Consider the following 20,399-nt stretch of genomic DNA (forward strand, 5'->3'; position numbering starts at 1 on the left):
TAGTTGGCAACCAAATCCAACACCTCAACCGTATTAAAAAATTATATTTTTTACCGTTCGATAGTAGTTGTATATGAAACTAAGTTCTAAGTAAAACGCATGGTATAATGGAATTATTCTTTTTCTTCCATCTGTAGTAAACCATACTTGAAAGTCTGAAATACTTCCACTCGGCGGCTCATATAACTTTGTAGGTTTTTCGTAAAAGTCATTTGCCAAGCATAAGAAAGAGTTTTGGGCGCCAGAAAATGAAGCATGAACAATAATAGCAGCTGGGTCGAAAACATCTTTAAATAAATATGGTTCATCTCTTGCATATCGACTGTAAATATTTGCTAAAGGAAGTTCGACTTTCTGATTTAACATTCTTTGCAAATAATACCATGACATTGCAGTGAATTCTGTATATATTTGTTCGTCTTTATTTGGATTGTTTTCGTAGATTTGAAATGACACTTGTGAATTTTGTTTGTCATATACAATTCTCACATAAAGTGTGCTCTCGGTATTTGCATATTCATCAGCATATTTTGCATAACATGAATTTATTTTATCTTCTATATTTTTTAACGCAGTCTGTAGAGAAGATGAAAGGTCAACTTGTATTAGCTCAATTTCTTCCCACATTTTTCGTTTCCCTTCAGATATATAATCTATATGAAACCTTACAATAAATGGAAAACTTTTATCTTCTACAGACACAAACTTCATTCTACGAAAGCCAATAGCTTTTGTGACAGATGGGTCTCTTAGCCATCTTAATGGGTAGTCAAAACGATAGCCTTCATGCTTTACGGTCTCTGTCTCAAACTTTTGACCGACATTAGTAAAAAGTTCATCTAATGGTTTAGTTGTAGCAACTCTTGAATTTTCTTTTTCTATTGGAAGCATATTTTATCTATAATAAAAATGTCGAAAGATATTGCTTCCATGAGAGAAATACAACACAACCGACAACTCATTATGCAAGCTCTAAATAAGAACACAACAAACTTTTCAAACTATTCTAAGATATCTGAGTCATTGAAAGAAGGAAACTTAAAACTGACATTAAACCCAATGACAGATGAGTTTCTGTTTCAAGACAAGAAGAACAATACTGTCTGTATAAATCCAACAAAAGGAACTTTAAACGAGAAACCTATAAATGAACTTCTTTTGAAAGCAGATGTTGACAACAAAGCTGACAAAGAATATGTAGACGATGCAATAGCAAAAGAAGAAGAAAGAGCTAACAATGCTTATGCAACAAAAGAACATACTCATCCTGAACTAGCAGACAAAACATATGTTGACAATAAAATGTCAAGTGAAGTGACAAGAGCTGAAAACGAATATTCTAAAAAGACTCATATACATTATATTAACCAAATACCAAGTCTTAAGGAAACATTAGAGACAAAAGCAGATAAGACTCATACACATTCTATATCTGAAATAACAGACTTAAACGTTAGCCTTGAAAATAAAGCAGATAAAACATATGTCAATGAAATATACCAAAGTTTGACAGGAACAAAAAATATTGAAACTATTGTTGGTGACTTTTCTGTCAATGAAGAAAACAAATATTTTAGATGGGAGTTTGTACACTCCTTAAAAAATGGTATACGGTATAAACTCATTCCGAAAAATAACAATGAAATGTATGTAAGCTATATAAAGAATGATGGTACACAAGTTAAAGTTCCATTAGACAACAACTGCTACTTAAACTTATATGGAGACGAACAAACGAAATATTTAAGAGTTTATGAAATGGCAGATATGACATTGCCTGACCCAGCTCCAATACCATATTATTATGACTATGGATATGACGGCGGAGCACTACATGCAAATGAACAAAAGTTAACATTATATTTAGATTATTGTAGATATAAAAGATATAATGCAATAGAAAAAACGAGAATAGTATATTATTATATAGATGACAAAAATAAATATTATAGTCAAGACTTTACCTACCCTGAAAACATGAGATTATATTATAAAAAATATTCTGACACAAACCAGAAGAAACCTGAAATAGTTGCACTATATTTTAAGTTCAAAAGAGACAATCCTATATTATCTCATATGTTTGATTTAATGAACCCAGTAGGTTCTATTTATACATCTATGGATGCAAGAGGTCCTCAAGTAATGTTTGGTGTTGGTGCATGGGAACAAATAGTCGACAGGTTTTTGTATTGTGCAAACTCTTCAAAGGAAACAGGTGGAAGTAAAACGATTTCAGGTGAAAATTTACCTGCACATAGTCACTACATAAATTTAAGTACATCTCAAGAAGGTTGGCATAAGCATAGATATTGGGGTTGGACAGGAATGACAAAAGGTAAAGGATATGATGTTAAAGACGACGTTAAGTTTGCTATAAATTGTTACTGGGATGACACTTGGGGAGAAGGAGACCATACACATCGCGTTACAGGATATACGCAAACAACGGGACAAAGTAAAGAATACATGCCACCTTACATGACAGTTTACGCATGGTATAGAATTGCTTAGTCGTCATTTTCAACTTCTTTAGCATATTCGTCAGGAGTTGTCTTATATTTGTTAGGAACTGTCTTTGAAAGTATACACCTTGAACTTTGACAAGTTTGAAACGAGGTCTGACAATAGTAGTTTTATCTTCTGCTTGCAGTGTGTACATTTTGCCATGTTTGCCTAAAACTTCATAATATTCTCTTGTATACTTTCTTCTATTTTTACGAACACGAATGTGAGTACCTGTCGAGTTCCCATTGTTGTCATAGTCAATAGTATTTTCATATGGGTCGCGTTTAGGTATTTCTATTTTTACTTTGTCACCTTTCTGAAGTTTGAAGCCCGCATTCTTTCTTGTTTGTCTCTTTTGACTAAATTATTAAATATATAGTCTTTCTCTAAGTCGGGGTTGTTTTTCATTTCTTCGGGGGAGTGGTTTCCCAAACCTTTTTTGTTTACGGTTATTGTAAATATTTAAAACTTGTCTCATCTTTGCCATGGAGAAGTGTCTATACTTGTCGTCATATGACACTTCATTTGCTTCACCACCTTGTGGTTGGTTTAAGTCTCTTAACATTTTTATACAACCGTCAATGACACCAAGAGCAGAATGGTTTTGGTCGACAATGAAATATTGGTTTACATTTTTTGAACGCAGATAGTTTTTAATATCATCTGATTTGAAAGAACTTTCACAGTCAGATGTCAGTTTTGTTGGATGGTATTTGTCAACGAATATTGTCAAAGCAGTTTTCACATCTAAAATATTTTTGGACCATAATGGTATGGCTTCACAGTATCTTGTGTTTTGACCGATAAATATTAACCAGTATGGAGGTCCATCTTCTCTATACCTCGGAATGTTTTCCAAGATATCCATAAACCAAGCATTTGGTGTTGAACTAAAGATTTTTATCATGAGTGCTTTCTTTGTCGCTTTAGAAACATAGGGGTCCTTGTTTGGATTCGTCATTTTTTAACCCATAAGAAATGGGTTTATTTGGCGCATTAGCAGGAGTTGCATCCAGATTTTTGCCCGCAGTGGGAACAATAGCCAGAGGTGCATTTGGAATTGGAAGGAAGATTTTGAGTACATTAGGTATACTTAAAGAGAAAGCACAACCTATTATACAAACTGTACAGAAAGGTTGGGATGTAGCACGAGATGCAGCAAATCTTATTCCAAATCCTGAAACAAGAGGAAAAGTTCAAGGATGGATGGACAATGTAGGAAGACAAGCAGGAAACTATTATAACAAAGCAAATGACTACTATAACCAAGCAGGACACTATATGGACCAAGGTGAAAGATTCTTTAACAGAGGATATAACCATGCACAACAATGGGTAAACAATAACCAACCGCAACCGCCTCAAACGTGGGGAATGTAAAGTTTTTTACTGAGATGAAATGAACAATACAGCATTGAGACAAATGGGTTCAAGATGGATTTGTCGGCTTCCAGCAGTTACACCACGTGTTTGTCAAGTTCTTCCTATACCTCAGGAAGTTTTAGACCGACTTAAAAAACAACAACAACCAGTTGAAAACAAACCAAACTAAAATTTTTTACTGAGATGAAATGACCGAAGAAGTTGAAACGGTAGATTTGACACCACAAACAAAAAGTTCAGAACCATTGTCAAAACCTGTCAAAGAACTTACAGATGAAGAGAAAAATTCAATAATAGAAAGTGCCAGGTCTGGAAATACAAACCCTAACTATAAAGTCACTTTTCATAGAAATGGAACGGCTAGTATCTCAAAAAAGAAACAGACTCTCACAAATAAAATATTGAAGTCTGAAGGAGCTTTCGAGACAACAGATGGAAAAGTTTACTTCACTGACCAACAGTTCATTATAGAACATCTCATTGACTTAGAGTCGAAATATTCTAAACTTTACAACAAACACAAAAAGTTGAAAGGAAAACAAAAACAAATGGCATATGATATTTATGAAGATGTTGACGACACAACTGTTCCTGCAGGTGGGGTAAAACCCGAGGAACCGAAAAGTGACGAAAAACCGATAGAAGAAGAAAAACCAAAAACTGAAGATAAACCAAAACCAAAGTTTAGTTTCCAAACTAAACCAAGTCAACCTTCATTAGCTGGTATGGGTTGGCGTCAAAGACTTATGGCAGCAGGCGGTTATGTAAAGTAAAGAAAAAAACATTTTTTTATTTTTATAAAAATGCCCCCATATAGAATGGATAGAAGGTCTGCTAGAATAAAAGCAGAGTTACAAAGATATGGTTGGAGAGTTTCGAAGAATTTTAAATATAGGAAGGGAAGACCCATAAAAGTCTATGACAAATTGTCTGGTCTTCGCTACGAAATGGATTTGGAAACAGCACGTGCCAATTATCCAAACAGACTAGAGAGGTTAGAAGAAGAACGTCTTATGGACATGCCTTTCGATGTTAGTGAACCTCAAGTTGAAGGACACGACGGCTTTGCCAGATTCTACTGGAAACATGACGAACAATTGCATCCTTTGAGAAGGAAAAAAGGAAAAGGTGAAGAAGCACATGCTCCCATGGAAAGAACAAGATATGCATATGAAAAGTATCGTGAAGTTAGAAGTCAAATTACATCTGGTCGAACCTTTACAGTAAACTTTGACGAAGGAAAGAACAAAGAAGGCTTCATGGGAGTACTTGCTGCCATACAAGACGGAAATAAGAAAGGACACAATCTCAGATTGACCATAACAGATTTGGATGGTCACATTTACTATGCACATGGCAATGAACAAACAGCCGCAAAACTTCTTGACGCTTTCAAGACTACAAAGAGAGAACAAATGGTTGACTCAGACTCAGACATTTTGAATGCAATTGAAGGAATTGCAAGTGTCAAGTTCGAATGGTATGAACCCAACCATCAAGCAGTCAGACAACATGCTGGATACTTCCCGTTCATAAATAAGTCTGACATTGACTTGACAAGGTATGGAATTTACAATTCAATTGAAACAATTGTCAATGAACCTTGTATTCTTACATGTCTCAGGAACTCTGGTCTTGTTACAGATGAGAAGATGAAGTATCTTGAGTCATGTGTGAAGACAAGGTACATGCTCAGAGGTCAATTGGCAAAAATTGCACCGTTGGCAAATGTCAATATCCGAGTCAACATACCTACAGCTAAAGGTTCTTCACATGACGACTATGTTGTTGAGTTCAATTTACCATGGTTGAAGATTGTAATTGTCCACAACCACTTCATGTTGAACGAAAGTCTTACAAACCCATTGTTCGGAAAAGGCAAGTGCAACATTGTCAGAGCTGTAAACATTCTTTTCGAGAAAGGTTTGTTGGAACCAATTCCAGATGACAAGCTGACAGAAACTTTTGTACCAAAAGACGAAACAAACTTTTCACTGTTAGCAAGACCAAAAGTTGTTCCAGACAAAGTTCTAGTACAAAAGAAGTACACAATTCCACAAGGAGTTGGATTGTTCGGATACCAACCTGAACCAGAAGAACTTCCAATGAGGTTGCAAGAACTTCAAGATGCTATAAACAAACTTCCATTGAGACATCCAATTGACGTCAAATTGTATTGGAGAGCATCTGAGTTAGGTCAGAAGGTTTTATATGAAACAGGTTGCTTCGACGATGTTTATGAGATAACAGGAGAAGTTTCTCAGAAGATAAGAGACTCACTTGAATTTCCACAAACTGGACCAATTGGTTGCGACAAGTTCGACTCAGATGAAAAGATATACTATGTCGACCTTAACGCTGCATACATGAGGTTTGTCCAATATATTCCGACTGGAATTCCAAACGAAGATGGTGAGTTCCCGGGAAGGAACTATACAGTTGGAAAAGTCATACAACAACTGTATGATATTAGGAAAGCTTCAAACCCCAAACTTGCAATGACACTCAAATTGCTTATGAATTCGACATGGGGATATTCCATTAAAAAACCTCAAGAGATGAAGAGTAAACATTATGAGAAGGTCGACAACTTTGTTGAAAGGTTTTCTCCTTTTGTTTTGAAGTACGAATTCACTCAAGGTCAAAGTGGCTTAGTAACCACATTAAAACCTATTGTCGAACATTGGTCTTACCCTCAGTTCGCAAAGGCAGTCCTTGACAACTACAACAAATTCTTCTCTGAGGTCAAATCCAAAGTGAAGGTTTACTATGAGAACATTGACGCACTCATGACGAACGAAGAAGGATACAACAAACTCATTGAAATGGGAATGGTCGGTGAAAAGATGGGCTGTTTTAAGCTAGATAAGGTATTTTCCGAAGTTCATGTCCTCTCCAAGCGTAAGTACTGGGGCATACTTGAAGATGGCACAGAAATAAAACATTGCATGAAATAAAAAAGTGACATTTGTTAAATTTTATTTGAACTGTACGCTGAGTTTGTTGGAGAAGACCGTTGGGAAACTTGTTTGTTATATGAGAAATATGAAATGGCATACCATTTTAAAACAATATATTTTTACATATATTAAATGCTTCAGGTTGAAAAACAAAGAACAAAAGTAGCAGATACAAAACCGTTAGACTATATCTTTACAAATGCTGGTAGGAATCTTTCAGATGAAGAAATTTCATCCCGAGCATACAGGTTTGACTATCCAATTCGTTGGCTTCAAAGTCCTTCAGATGCAAAGGCAATAGGATTTAGAAGAGTTTTGTTTTCAAATAGAACTAACGCATTTCTGTTCGCAGTATATTTTCATGGGCAGTATAAAGGTCCTGATGGTCTAATAGACAAATTTGACGAAATGAGAATCTTTACAGTTCGTTCAGACGAAAGTCTTGGGAAAACTCTAAATGACTTTCAAACTCAAATGAACAAATATTATTGGGAATTTCAAGAAAAATACGACTCTTTACTAAATGGAACATACTATCTGAAACTAGAATATGACAAGATGAACTCCACCGTTTCATTTCAAAGGATTGAAATTAACCCTCCAAGAGATACAGAGTTTTTATTTTGGGAAGTAGACAAACGTTCTTGGGCACAATTTCTTCGGTTACTAAACCAGAACGAACCATTACCACCAGATGGTCCATTTAAATTTATACTTCCACCAGCAGATTTGATGGTTTATAGAAACGTGTTTGACCCTCAAAATGTTATGTGTCATGCAAGTTTCAGTTCAAGCAACAATAGTTTTCTATGTATTGGTAAGGACTTTTATGACTTTGCTTCTAAATTCTACGAACCACCTAGTAACAGTTTCTCTGACTTTCAAGTTTGGTTCACAACAAATGGTGTGCAACATATTATTCCATTGTACTATGACTTTTATCTCGAATTGTCTTTCATATATAACTACGGAAAAGTGCTGAAAAAGTATTGAAAAATAATGTTTAGGGTAGAATGGTAGATCTACCCTCTTTTCTACCCTCTTTTCTAACATCGTAGAAAACTCATGAAAACAATTTATTTTTGACACTTTCACAAAAAACATAAAAAAGTGAGTTAAAATGAGATGTTTACTGAACTGGCTGAATGTCGCCTTCTGAGGTTATGTAGAATGGTTGACCTGAGAAGTGAAGGAGCGACTGAATTGCCAATTTCATATGGGGTAGGGGGTTCTCCTTGTTTGGTATTTTTATCCAAGGACGTTTGTTTAGGAACTTAACAAGAGCTTCTCTTTTGGCGTCCTTTATGTCGTCGAAAGGAGTGTTTTCTGGTATTTGAATTGGAATTCCAGTCGAAGTCTCGAGATTCAAGGCAGCCCTTCCAGAAATAGTGGTGAACTTGACCTTGGGCTTCATTACCCTGCGCAAGTAGTCTTTTACGCGGTCGTTAATTTCAATTAGGTAAATTGCCTCGTCAAATCCTTCTGGTATTCCGAGTCCTTCCATCCGACAGGAAAATATTTTCCGGACAACTGGAAAAAATTTTCCGGACAAAGGGAAAAATTTTTCCCGACGACAGGAAGAACTCTTCCAGTTGTCCGTCCGTAAACCATTCAAATTTTCGAAAATTGAGAACTTTTTGGTCGAACTTCAGAAAATGTTCTTCCATCCGACAGGAAAAAAATTTCCGGACAAAGGGAAAAAAATTTCCGGACAAAGGGAAAAAAATTTCCTTCCGACAGGAAAAGTTCTTCCTTCCGACAGGACACAAACGAATGTCCGACGTCCCACCAACCGAGTCCAATCTCAATCCAGAAGAACCGAAAGCACCAGCCCCTGCACCTCAGTTCCAGCAATTCCAATCTCAATACAAATCGAAGAGAGACCAAGACTTCGAAGAAGGTCTGAACCGCTTACGCAAAGAGTATGCCACAGCTCCAATTGAGAGAAAGTTGTTGCTAAATTCAGTAAAAATAATGTTTAGGGTAGAATGTTAGATCTAACCTCTTTTCTAACCTCATGAATTTGTCATGACTTCTTCGTAAATGTTTTGTCGAAACTTCTTCGTAATGAGCGTAAATGACCCAAAAATAATGTTTAGGGTAGAATGTTAGATCTAACCTGTTTTCTAACCTGTTTTCTAACCTCTTGAATTTGTCATGAATTTCCTTAAGATAGAAAAAATAAAGTTAGTTTTATACAAAATTCATGCAGGAAATTCTTGAGTTTTGGTTGAAAGAATACGGTGGAGCCAAAAGTGGCTCGACCTCAAAACAAGCATTTTATGAGCTTACAAAGGGTGTTATGAATGAATTCAGCAACATACATCCTGACCTCGTTCATTTTGTTGCTAAATTCAGTAAAAATAATGTTTATGTTAGAATGTTAGATCTAACACCTTTTCTAACACGTTTTCTAACCTCTTGAATTTTCATGAAATTTACACCCAAAAATAATGTTTATGTTAGAATGTTAGATCTAACATGTTTTCTAACACGTTTTCTAACATGGTCTAAAACTCTTGAATTTTCATGAATTTCATCGTAAATGTTTTGTCGAAACTTCATCGTAAATGTTTTGTCAAACATGAACGTAAATGTTTTGTCGAAACTTCATCGTAATGAGCGTAAATGACCCAAAAATAATGTTTATGTTAGAATGTTAGATCTAACATGTTTTCTAACACGTTTTCTAACATGGTCTAAAACTCTTGAATTTTCATGAATTTCATCGTAAATGTTTTGTCGAAACTTCATCGTAAATGTTTTGTCAAACATGAACGTAAATGTTTTGTCGAAACTTCATCGTAATGAGTGTAAATGACCCAAAAATATAATTTATGTTAGAATGTTAGATCTAACATGTTTTCTAACACGTTTTCTAACATGGTCTAAAACTCTTGAATTTTCATGAATTTCATCGTAAATGTTTTGTCGAAACTTCATCGTAAATGTTTTGTCAAACATGAACGTAAATGTTTTGTCGAAACTTCATCGTAATGAGTGTAAATGACCCAAAAATATAATTTATGTTAGAATGTTAGATCTAACATGTTTTCTAACACGTTTTCTAACATGGTCTAAAACTCTTGAATTTTCCCGAAATAAAAAATAAAGTTAGTTTTATTTTATTTATTTTTTTTATTTTGTATAAAAGAACAGAAATGTCAACAATCGGCACAACAGCAATTCAAACAACTACAGCACCAAACTCGTTAGTTATGAATCCAACATCTATGTTAGTAGAGATGAAAAGCTTCATTCCTTCTTCATATACTTTCGAAACAAAAATCCAGAAGATAAAGCAGGAATTGTTAACAAGTAATTTAGACTGTACCGCACAGAATGAAACAAATGAACAGTATCTTTATAACATGCAGGACATTATTGACCATTTACCTAAACTACCTGAAATTCAGCAACAAAAACTAACTATTCCTGAATTCGACGAAATTGAAGTCAAAGCAACTGACTCGGTAGAAATAAAGAAGTTCATACGAAAGGTAAATTATGAATTCCTTGGTTTTCATTGCAACCATAAGGTTATGGACAAAGATTGCGATATGGTATATAAGAATGTTTCTGACCTTTACAAATCTGAAGAATTTAAGACCTACGACAACTTTGTTTCATTAGTTGCAAAATGTGTTTGGGAAATAAGAGATAAAGATAGTAGGGGTAAGGTATGGAACGAACAAATAAGACCAGCAGCTTTTGAGATGAAGAAAACCATTGACGCCTTAGTTGTTTTAGCAGGTAAGGTTTCAGAATATAACGCAAAAATGAATCCGCAATGTTCTAAATGTAAAGCAGCAATGAGGAAATATAACTACTCCGTCAAAGAGATAGAACGTATGCGAAACGACTATGCAGACTTAAAGAAAGAAGCAGAAAAGCCAGCAGAAGATAAAATGGATATGTTAGAATTTCTGAACAAAAACTATCCAACAGCAGAAGATTTCCTTCTATCTGACGTCAAGAAGAAGTATAAAGAAACTTTCGGCATTGTTAAAACATTCGATGTACTAAAAGAAGAAATAGAAGCTACGAAACTGTTTAAAGTCATGAACCATCGCAACATATACCATGTAAAACGCTTGTAAATAGTTATGTTAGAAAACATGTTAGAAAACATGTTAGATCTAACATTCTAACATAAACATTATTTTTGCTGAATTCAGCAACAAAATTCTGAGTAAAATAATTTTTAGGGCATGTGTCAAACCGTTGAGTTTTCACAAAATTTTAAAAATAACGTTTACCATGTGAAACGCTTATAAAATAACTGAGGTTAGAAAACATGTTAGAAAACATGTTAGATCTAACATTCTAACATAAACATTATTTTTGGGTCCTTTACACTCATTACGAAGAAGTCTTGACAAAACATGTACGATGAAATCATGAAAATTCATGAGGTTAGAAAAGAGGTTAGAAAAGAGGTTAGATCTAACATTCTACCCTAAACATTATTTTTTGGTCATTTACGCTCATTACGAAGAAGTCTTGACAAAACATTTACGAAGAAATCATGAAAATTCATGAGGTTAGAAAAGAGGTTAGAAAACAGGTTAGATCTAACATTCTACCCTAAACATTATTTTTTGGTCATTTACGCTCATTACGAAGAAGTCTTGACAAAACATTTACGAAGAAGTCTTGACAAAACATTTACGAAGAAGTTTTGACAAAACATTTACGAAGAAATCATGAAAATTCAAGAGGTTAGAAAACGTGTTAGAAAACATGTTAGATCTAACATTCTAACATAAACTTTATTTTTGCTGAATTCAGCAACAAAATTCTGAGTAAAATAATTTTTAGGGCATATGCTTGCTTCCCTCGGAAAAACCGAGAGAAGAGATTCAGCAACAAAAATCATGAATTTCCTTAAGATAGAAAAAATAAAGTTAGTTTTTTATAAAATATTTTTTTTATTTTGTATGTAAGAACAGAAAATGACAAACAATGAGTTTGAAACAGTTAGAAAGATAGACAATGACACCAAAGTGGTTAGAATAGGTGATTTAAACGTAAGATACTCAAAGAAATACAACAAATATTCTTTGTCAGACATTATATCTCCATCTGGAAAGAAACCAAGCGACTGGGTTAGAAATGCTTCAACTCAGAAAATTTTGACAAGAAATCCTAAGCTCATGATATCGGTAAGATTCTATGGAACTACAGCATATCTCATCGACAAAAGTCTTATACCAATAGTTTTGTTATGGTTAGACCCAGTTGTTGGATATAACTTCATAACTTATGGTTCATTCGATACGGAACGTTGCAGTGAAGGCTTACTTTACATCGTTCAGAAACCGAAGGACTTCAATACAAAGAGATATAAGATAGGAAGAACATATAATATAACTAAAAGATATGACAGTACAGTCAATAGAGTCAGGGTTGTGTTTGTTAATGATATGAGAGCTGCAGAAACAGAACTACTTGAAAAGTTTGAGAAAATGTATGGTGCTCCCACGAAAGGTAAGGAAACGTTTAAAGTAGATGAGATAGATAAAGCTATAAAATTATTTGACGAAGTTGCTGAAAAATACATGTAAAGTGTTTATTTTTGGTCTTTTGTGAAAGTCAGAAAATAACGCTAATTTTTTTCTAACAAATTTTTTTATTTTGTATGTAAAGACAGATATGTCAACAACAGAGAACACAACAACAGTTATAGTCCATGAAGCTATAAATGAAGAATATGAGTGGGTTCAGTTTAACAAACAACTCCGTCTCATTCGTTCGGTCAAAGACGATGTACCAAATGCAAAGTATTTTGACAGCATGTTTTGCTCCAGATACCAAACATACAGACGAATTGGTTCAAAACCAAAGCACACAAGAACTTTTGAGCGAAGCACAGCGAGACATACTTTTTTCTGAAAACAGTGAAGAACAGCGAGCCCGACTTCCTTCGGGGTCGCCTAAAACTCATGAAAACAGTGAAGAACAGCGAGCCCGACTTCCTTCGGGGTCGCCAAAACTCTATGAAAATCGTAAAAATTTGCCAAATGGTTTGAGAGGTTGGTATGTACATAGACTTCTTGTAAATGCTGTTGCAATGTGGGCTTCGCCTCGTTATGCTTGGAATGTTTACAAACTTCTTGACGAAATTCATAGACAAGAACGTGAAGAGCTAGAGAACAAGCTTGAAGCAAAGACAAAGCATTCAGAAAAGAATACCACGTTCGGTACCAAAAGGAAAGGAAAGAACTATAAGTATATGATTTATACTGAAGAGATGGAAATGAGAAGATAAGATATGGTTATGTTGCATTTAGTCAGAAGAAACAACAAAAGCTTTTACGACCTTGCTAAGATTTACAAATCTGACAGAAATTGGTTCTATCGCGAAAACTTACCGATTTCAATGACACCGAATGAAGATGTGAAACAAATAGTTCAGATACGTTACCTCAAACACACTATGATATTAAAGGTTGTACAATACTTTACATTCAAAGAAGATTTGCCTTGTTAAAGAAAAAAATAACAGAGTATTTTGACAACTTCAAACAAGCAGAGTAAATGTCTTTATTTTTACGCTTGACTTTTTACAATTGAACTTTGTTTGCGTAGATATGAATTCTGAAAGAAGTATGAGGGTCTTGTATGACTTTGTACTTCTCCCATAGTTCATGTCTGTCAAACTTACCTGCCATGGACTCTTTCATAGTTCCATGAAATCGTCTTCGGACAATCCGGGGAAAAGTATTATGTCAGTAAGTATTCTTTAACATCCTTACTTAAACTCTTGCTGTCTGTACACATATTACGACTGAGATGTTAAGTGTCTGAGCTTTTTAAGAATTCGACACATATCTTGTTCTCTGTTCTTTAACAAAGGATGAGAGGCAAATCATCTAAGATAAGAAGACATCTATGAGGGTAAGTCTTCCAATCGTAAGATTGCAATTTCTTCGAAATGTATTCTATCTCTTTCTGTTTGTTTCTGAAGTGTTTCTTCTCTAATATTCTCTGCATTTCCTCATTTGGGTCTTTAAACTTGAATTTATATACTCATTTATAGCATTATACTTCAAAACTCTTCTTTGGTACTTCTTTATCCAATCTAACAACTCAGTATCCTTTATACATACTAACTTAGACTTCTTTATAATATCTTTGAACGAATTGACGGTTTGGTCAAATTGACCAGAAGTCGACAAATAACAACTAACTCATAGAATGGGTTCTTCTCATCTAGTTCTTGTTGTTGTGCAGCCATTTTAAGATAAGTGAAAGTCTTACCCGACCCAGGTGGTGCAATTAGACCTGTTATACCATTCTGAGCAAATAAGAACTTGTCATGTATAGGCTTTATCTGAGCATTTTCTAACTTCCTCTTGTTCTTCTTCAAAACATTCTCAATTTCTTGTCAATGTCAGCAAACTTTTTTTCTAACATATTTTTAGAAAAATTAAATTTTTATCTTTTAGAAAATGTCTAGTGATTTCGCTATCTATATTCGAGACAAGCTTTTTGACTCTAAAACTTCTGTCGACCATAAAATCTTACATAGTGTAAACAAGAAAGGGAATTTGTTCTAAAGTTCTGTTTTCTGGGAATATGACAAGAACCATAAAACATTAAGCAGAGCAGTCTTAAAATTTGTCAATGACAGACTTGTTGACAGAGATGACGCCTCTTGGAGAGATGAAGTCCAACAAAACTTCTTAGAATGCAAAGAAGACACATGCGCTGTTCTTGAAGATGAAATAGAAAACAGAATAGATGAGCTATTAAAGGACAAAGAACTTTTACATAAATATGGTTGCGCCAAATTTGACATAACTCCACCAGAGAAGAAGAAGAGAGAAAAGAAAGAAAAGAAAGAGAAAAAAGTAGAAGAAGAGAAGAAAGAACCAGAGCCAGTTCCAGAGAAAAAGAAATTTGACATGTAAAAATAAAATTTTATTTTTAGAACATTTCTGGGTCAAGTCAATGTTCTCTTCCTCTTTAGGAGTAAACACTGGCTTAGACTCTAAAATCTTTTTACCAACTTACCTTGAACTTCAACTATCTTAGACTCATAATATTCATAGTCGTCTGCTTTTTTGGTTCATAAGGTATAACAAGTTTGTATGCTTTACCTTCTTCGAGTTTTGAGAACTTTCTGTCAAAATTTTCTTTGACTGTCAACATACCGTCAATGTATAAGTCTTCAAAAGTTGCACCACTTTTTCTAACAACAGCAAACTTAACTGGTGCAATGTTCCAAATTTTGTCAAATGTAGACTTTTCAAAATTGTAGAAGTAAACATTCAAATATGCGAATGGAGCTAACTTATCTTTGACTTCTGTCATGTACTTATTTACTGAGATGAATTTCGTCATCTTTTCTATCGGATAAAAAATATTTTTTTTAAAATTTACTCAGAAAAAATTTTCTTTGTATATACACCATTCTGACATCTAAAAGACTTTTGACATTTGCCAAGAATGTACGTTTAGAAGCTGCCATATAACCATATTCTTGACAATATTGTTTATACGAATCGTACAATGACCTTTCATCTAATGACACAAAGTCTTTCATCTATGAACAGTTCATATACACTCTTGTTTGCTTCTAACAATGTTTGTCTCTCTTCTGTATGTGGGAATTTGTCTTGGATTGAACTTAGAAATATCTAATGTCATAAAGTATGAGAACAAGTGGTTGTAAAAGTCAGATGTCAAAGTTTCTGCTAAGTCGTCAAAATATTCTGTATCTTGCATATGAGAATCTGACGTTCTGACAACTACATATCTTCTGTCAGAACTTTCTAACTTCATCGGAACAACATTGTTTGAAAACCATAATGAAGTTTGCAACATTTTCACAAACTCTTTGTCTTTATACTTTCTTTCAACAACTCCAACTTTATCTGTTATAAGACTCTTCAAAGCATCTGAGTTCAAACTTTTGTTGTATCTATACTTTGAAGTTCATTGCAAACTATAGTTTCATATTCTCAATTGAAGAGTTAAATTTACCGCAGATGTTTTCTAAGTTTGTCATATTAGGGTTCGAATAACCTTCTAATAGTTTGCATAAGATATCTGTAAAGAATGTGTTCTTACCTGTTCCTTGTTTTCCAATTATAATGAGAGCAGTTTCATTTTTAGCACTTGGATGTTGTAAGATATTTGCAAACCAACATAAGATATACTCATAGACTCTTTCGTTTCCATTGCATATAATTTCTTTGACATGGTCTAACCAAGCTTCTATAATACTGTGTTTCCATTCTACTTGTTCGTATTTATATCCAGTGAAGATAGAATAGAAGTTTGGAGAAGGTGTATAGAACTTTATACCTCGAACTGAAAATCTTCAAGTTTTGACAATAAGATATCCCAAGCATCTAACATCTTCATTCCAACTTGTACAACTTTTATTTTCTTAAGTTTCTGTCTACATTCTTGTTCAGACACTATTGTTGCTCTTGGTTTGTTAAAGACAACATCCCATTCTTTCATGAATAACATTCTGGGGCAGAGTCAACATAAATGACTAAACGTTTCAAATTCTCGACTGCTTTGTTATAGTCTCTAAATGGACACATTTTCTGAATGCTTGGAAGTCATAAAAATCTGAAACATCTATCTTGTACATTTTTATAAAAATAAAAAAATAATATTTTTTTATTCTTGACTTTGTTGTTCCATTTGTTGCATTTGTTGTTCTTGAGCTATTTGTTGTTCTTGAGCTATTTGTTGTTCTTGAGCTATTTGTTGTTGAAGTTGTTCTTGTAATACAATACTTTCACCAGTTGCATCTTCCAATTCGAAACTTTCTGCCGTCATTGACAAATACATAGGACATAAAAGTTTTACAGGAACAAAGTTTGCGTCAACTAATGTCAACGTTATACTTGCCAAAGTGTTTGAGTTCACTAAGGTTGAAAATTCTGCATTCGAATGAACAATAGGCAAACCAGCAGAGAAAGTATTGTTTATACGCATAAGTATCTTTTTGGTCATAATAGTTTTGTCGACATTCGAATAACACTTTGAACCTAAGTTTGAAACAATATATAAAATAGGTGTACTTAAAGTCAATGGAACAGACATTCCTTGTATGACACCTTTTCCTGTTATAGGAAACTGTTGGTAGTAAAAACCAGAAATAAGTTTTGTATTATAGCTCATATTGTTTATAGTAAACTCAGTCGGACATCCAAACATAATGAAACCTGCTCTAGTTGCAGCACATGTTACACCCGTACTTAAAGTATTAAATAAGTCAACAAAACCTGTTGGTGGTATATCTGAGTAAGTATCTTCAAAGGAGTATTTTTTACCATTCAACAACAATAAAGTCTTCTGGTGTCAAAAGAGCAAAACAGGCTTTAGTCGTCATTGTGTTTAAGGTTAGTTTACAATATCGTCCTTGAGGACTTTTGTAAGTTTGTTGTTATAGAATTATATGACTCAGGGTTTTTAGTCGTAATAGTATAAACATTATGTCTTCTGCCATTTACTTAGCAAATAAATTTTAATGAAATGTTGTGGTCGTCAAATATTTTTATAACGTCTGAGAAACTATATTTTAAGTTCAACGTTTCACCTCCTTTCATAACGTATATCTTGTCAATGACATTATATGAAACACCACAGCAACTAATGTCGGGTTCTATTTCTTTGATGTTTATATCGTCTGCCTCTGTCAAAATTTCAAATAGTTCTTTCAAAACTTCATGAGGTGCAATGACATATGAGTTCACTTTTACAGGGTTGTTTCGACCAAGTTTAACATTATACTTAAAGCTTGACAAATCTTCTCCTGAGTTTTGAAGTTTGTCTTTCAGTTGTTGGTAGTCGTTTCGAATATCTGCAACAGAATTAAGTCTCTGTTGACTTCAGGATATGTTGGTTCTTTTACAGGAACAATTGTTATACCATCTTCGTCTTCGTATGGTTTTCCCACTTCAACATTTCTGTCTTTGACATTGACAACAACACTTTGACTGTTTGTTTGAGTTGGTGAATTTAACTTCACATCTGCCACCGCCATTAAACCTTTTGAAACACTTACGCTTCTATTTTTCGGAAATGACATTTTACTTCGAATAAAAATATGGACGTATTTGAGTATCTCTTCGAATTGAAGCAAAACAAGGTTTATACTCACAAACAATACAAATACATTGACAGAATAGTTCTTTACACAAAAATGGAAAATGTTATAGAATAGCAGTCTTTGCTGAACCTAAATATTTTTAAAGCAAAGAAAGTTGGTATAACTGAAATGGTGAAAGTTCTTGAAGCAGACAAAAATATAACTTCAAAACTGACCGATATTACTAAAGGAAAGTTTATAATACAATATTATGTCAAAACTGGCGTACTGTCAATATTTGACGGAGAGAGTCAGTTCAAGAACAACTTACTGACCTGCTGCCAAAATCTGCTCGATGGAAGCTGTCGTTATGCCAATCTGAGGAGCCCCAGCAGGTTTCATCGAACGAATCTTCAAAAGAGCATCTTCCGTGAAAAGTGCTATGGTTTTGTAAACTTCTTTGCTTTCAAATTCATCTGGACCGTCTCTGTCACCAGTATATTGTATTTGAACTGTACCAACAGTTGAAATACCACCCATAAAGTCTTCTGAGTCAGCAAATGGAATGCCAAGCCAAAAGTTTGAAACGGTCTCCATTTGTATATTGAGTTTTTTGACTTCCTGTATGAGTCCATACTTTCACATATGGCATAATAGAACTTTGCATTTCAGGGTTAATAGTTGTTGTGAAGTTGTTGTTAAAGTTCATAGCATCTAATGTCAAGTTGTATGACCTCATATCCTCAACTGTAGAATATTCTTCTCTTGGATAATATTTGCCATCTATGTTTATATGATATTTAATACCAGGGTTGTAGAAACAAGAATAGTCATTTATAGTTTCGTCTGAACAGTACAAACATAGTATCTGCATGTTTCATTGCAGTTGTTAAAGCAATATCTGTTCTTGCACCTGGGTCAGCACTTTGGTTTCCAACTTCACCTGCAAAGTCTTTGACAGATATTTGGTGTATAGGGAACATAAGTGGAACTGCAATATATTTGGCAGCTAAAGCATTTGAAAATATCTGGGTCCAACATATAAACGGCAAGTCTGCTTTCTATTCTCTTGCATTCAAACTTTTCGCATGTAAACTTAACTGGGTCCCAAGCAGTTCCAGCAGCATTGAAATAATAGTTTACTTCAGTGTTGAAGTTTGAGAAACCAAAGTCTAAGTCAACTTTGTCTTTGCAAAAGTCGGCGAATGACGTTTGATTTGTTCCCTTTACGTCTGTAATAGTGAATGGGTCTTGTGTTGGTGCAATGACTAAGTTATTTTTGCTTGGAGTAAGTTCAATAGAAATTTTTTCCTGCCCAGTTTGGCAAGTATCTTAAAAACCTGAAGATGAGGAAAGATGACAAAGGAACTCTAAGTTTCAGTTTTACTTTGGTTACTGCTGCTGCAGTTTGTTCAGAAAGGTTAACATAAACTCCTGGAACGTTAGGGTCAAGTCTTCTTATTTTCTCAATAGTTGCATACTGGTCTGTTTGTTCTCTAGCTTGTGGTTGTACTGAGTTTCTTAAAGCGAACCATTCATAGTTTGCCCATGTTACTGTTTGAACTAAGTCAGAGTTAGAATATATCTTATATCCCATAAAAACTTCTGGAGCATATTGGTATCCGACATAGAAAATTCCATTGCAACCTTTCTTGTCAGACAACTTGGCAGAAGGTTTTATTTCAATGTCTTGTTCCACGTATAAGAATGAGTTGTCAATAGAAATAATATGAAACCTGTCGCAAGCAATATCTACTGTTGTTGAAGAACCTTCTCCAAACTCACCTACGTTTCCATAAGAAACAGCAGTTGTATATTCGTAAGTTCCAGGAACTATTTCTGACCTTCTAATGGCATTGTCGCATTCGTTTATACCATTCAGAAACATTTCCGTTCATGGCATCCAAACTGTTGGCGTTATATTCTGAGCGGCGTACATTTCATATGGGTAAAAATATAGAATAGTTGGATTTATGTGTCATAATAGAACCCACTCGTACCAAGCTTTACTTTCTTCCTGACTGAGTTTTGTTGCATCTTTGCCTTATGTTCACCTAGTATGTTGTAAATTTCCCATGTCCTTTTTGCCTTTGGGCTCTGGTCGCCCATCTCAGGTAACCTATATCCTAGAAAGATTTTGTCATAGTTTGTATTTGAGTCTTCGCTTATTGTTTGCATGACTCTTTCCTGAGTTTCCGGTTCAAGCTCTTCAAACAGTGCCTGACCATATGGAATAAGCTCGTTTCCAAATATATGTTTTTGTAGCCATTCTGGTTTTCTTTCCATGTAACCAATAATATCTTTTGTGAATGGGAAAGCTTTTACCCAATGTTCCAGTCTTGCGTCATTTATTTCTGTAGTTGGTTTTATTTTGTCAAGGAACATGTTTTTCAATACTAACATTTCATTTGGTACTGTCCATTTGAGTTTTCTTAAATATTCATCCTTCTCTGTTCATTGTCTGCAAAGTAAGTTTTTATGACATTTTG

The 20,399-nt window shown here is 34.3% G+C and overlaps 12 protein-coding genes and 4 pseudogenes across 16 annotated transcripts, besides 1 other annotated feature; 11 read left to right on the plus strand and 5 right to left on the minus strand.

The window, feature by feature from the left end:
* Positions 1-20,399: part of a mobile genetic element that runs on past both edges of the window.
* TVAGG3_0460190 (uncharacterized protein) lies at positions 269-891 on the minus strand (the record flags this gene model as incomplete). The annotated part of the gene is made up of 1 exon (XM_051235032.1): positions 269-891. A coding segment is annotated over one exon (623 nt), but the record flags the coding sequence as incomplete, so codon positions are not given.
* Positions 964-1,583, plus strand: TVAGG3_0460200 (phage tail repeat-like family; the record flags this gene model as incomplete). Its single annotated transcript, XM_051235033.1, has 1 exon — positions 964-1,583. A coding segment is annotated over one exon (620 nt), but the record flags the coding sequence as incomplete, so codon positions are not given.
* Positions 1,645-2,228, plus strand: TVAGG3_0460210 (phage tail repeat-like family; the record flags this gene model as incomplete). Its single annotated transcript, XM_051235034.1, has 1 exon — positions 1,645-2,228. A coding segment is annotated over one exon (584 nt), but the record flags the coding sequence as incomplete, so codon positions are not given.
* TVAGG3_0460220 (K02A2.6-like family) lies at positions 2,983-3,469 on the minus strand (the record flags this gene model as incomplete). The annotated part of the gene is made up of 1 exon (XM_051235035.1): positions 2,983-3,469. A coding segment is annotated over one exon (487 nt), but the record flags the coding sequence as incomplete, so codon positions are not given.
* On the plus strand, positions 3,908-4,060 carry TVAGG3_0460230 (uncharacterized protein; the record flags this gene model as incomplete). Its single annotated transcript, XM_051235036.1, has 1 exon — positions 3,908-4,060. The coding sequence occupies one exon, from the start codon at positions 3,908-3,910 to the stop codon at positions 4,058-4,060; it is 153 nt and encodes a 50-aa protein (XP_051092860.1).
* Positions 4,710-6,133, plus strand: TVAGG3_0460240 (uncharacterized protein; the record flags this gene model as incomplete). Its single annotated transcript, XM_051235037.1, has 1 exon — positions 4,710-6,133. A coding segment is annotated over one exon (1,424 nt), but the record flags the coding sequence as incomplete, so codon positions are not given.
* Positions 6,258-6,848, plus strand: TVAGG3_0460250 (DNA/RNA polymerases family; the record flags this gene model as incomplete). Its single annotated transcript, XM_051235038.1, has 1 exon — positions 6,258-6,848. One exon carries the CDS (start codon positions 6,258-6,260, stop codon positions 6,846-6,848), a length of 591 nt encoding a protein of 196 aa, XP_051092862.1.
* TVAGG3_0460260 (uncharacterized protein) lies at positions 6,984-7,844 on the plus strand (the record flags this gene model as incomplete). The annotated part of the gene is made up of 1 exon (XM_051235039.1): positions 6,984-7,844. One exon carries the CDS (start codon positions 6,984-6,986, stop codon positions 7,842-7,844), a length of 861 nt encoding a protein of 286 aa, XP_051092863.1.
* Positions 7,981-8,355, minus strand: TVAGG3_0460270 (uncharacterized protein; the record flags this gene model as incomplete). The annotated part of the gene is made up of 1 exon (XM_051235040.1): positions 7,981-8,355. One exon carries the CDS (start codon positions 8,353-8,355, stop codon positions 7,981-7,983), a length of 375 nt encoding a protein of 124 aa, XP_051092864.1.
* Positions 8,625-8,846, plus strand: TVAGG3_0460280 (uncharacterized protein; the record flags this gene model as incomplete). The annotated part of the gene is made up of 1 exon (XM_051235041.1): positions 8,625-8,846. One exon carries the CDS (start codon positions 8,625-8,627, stop codon positions 8,844-8,846), a length of 222 nt encoding a protein of 73 aa, XP_051092865.1.
* On the plus strand, positions 10,013-10,951 carry TVAGG3_0460290 (organellar and viral DNA polymerase type B; the record flags this gene model as incomplete). Its single annotated transcript, XM_051235042.1, has 1 exon — positions 10,013-10,951. The coding sequence occupies one exon, from the start codon at positions 10,013-10,015 to the stop codon at positions 10,949-10,951; it is 939 nt and encodes a 312-aa protein (XP_051092866.1).
* Positions 11,807-12,351, plus strand: TVAGG3_0460300 (organellar and viral DNA polymerase type B; the record flags this gene model as incomplete). Its single annotated transcript, XM_051235043.1, has 1 exon — positions 11,807-12,351. A coding segment is annotated over one exon (545 nt), but the record flags the coding sequence as incomplete, so codon positions are not given.
* TVAGG3_0460310 lies at positions 12,507-13,391 on the plus strand (annotated as a pseudogene). Its single transcript has one exon. A coding segment is annotated over exon 1 (885 nt).
* TVAGG3_0460320 lies at positions 14,306-14,767 on the plus strand (annotated as a pseudogene). The gene has a single exon. A coding segment is annotated over exon 1 (462 nt).
* Positions 14,784-15,200, minus strand: TVAGG3_0460330 (annotated as a pseudogene). The gene has a single exon. A coding segment is annotated over exon 1 (417 nt).
* Positions 18,424-19,507, minus strand: TVAGG3_0460340 (annotated as a pseudogene). Its single transcript has one exon. A coding segment is annotated over exon 1 (1,084 nt).

The sequence above is a fragment of the Trichomonas vaginalis genome, chromosome II, assembly GCF_026262505.1.
Source record: "Trichomonas vaginalis G3 chromosome II, whole genome shotgun sequence".
NCBI lineage: Eukaryota > Parabasalia > Trichomonadida > Trichomonadidae > Trichomonas > Trichomonas vaginalis.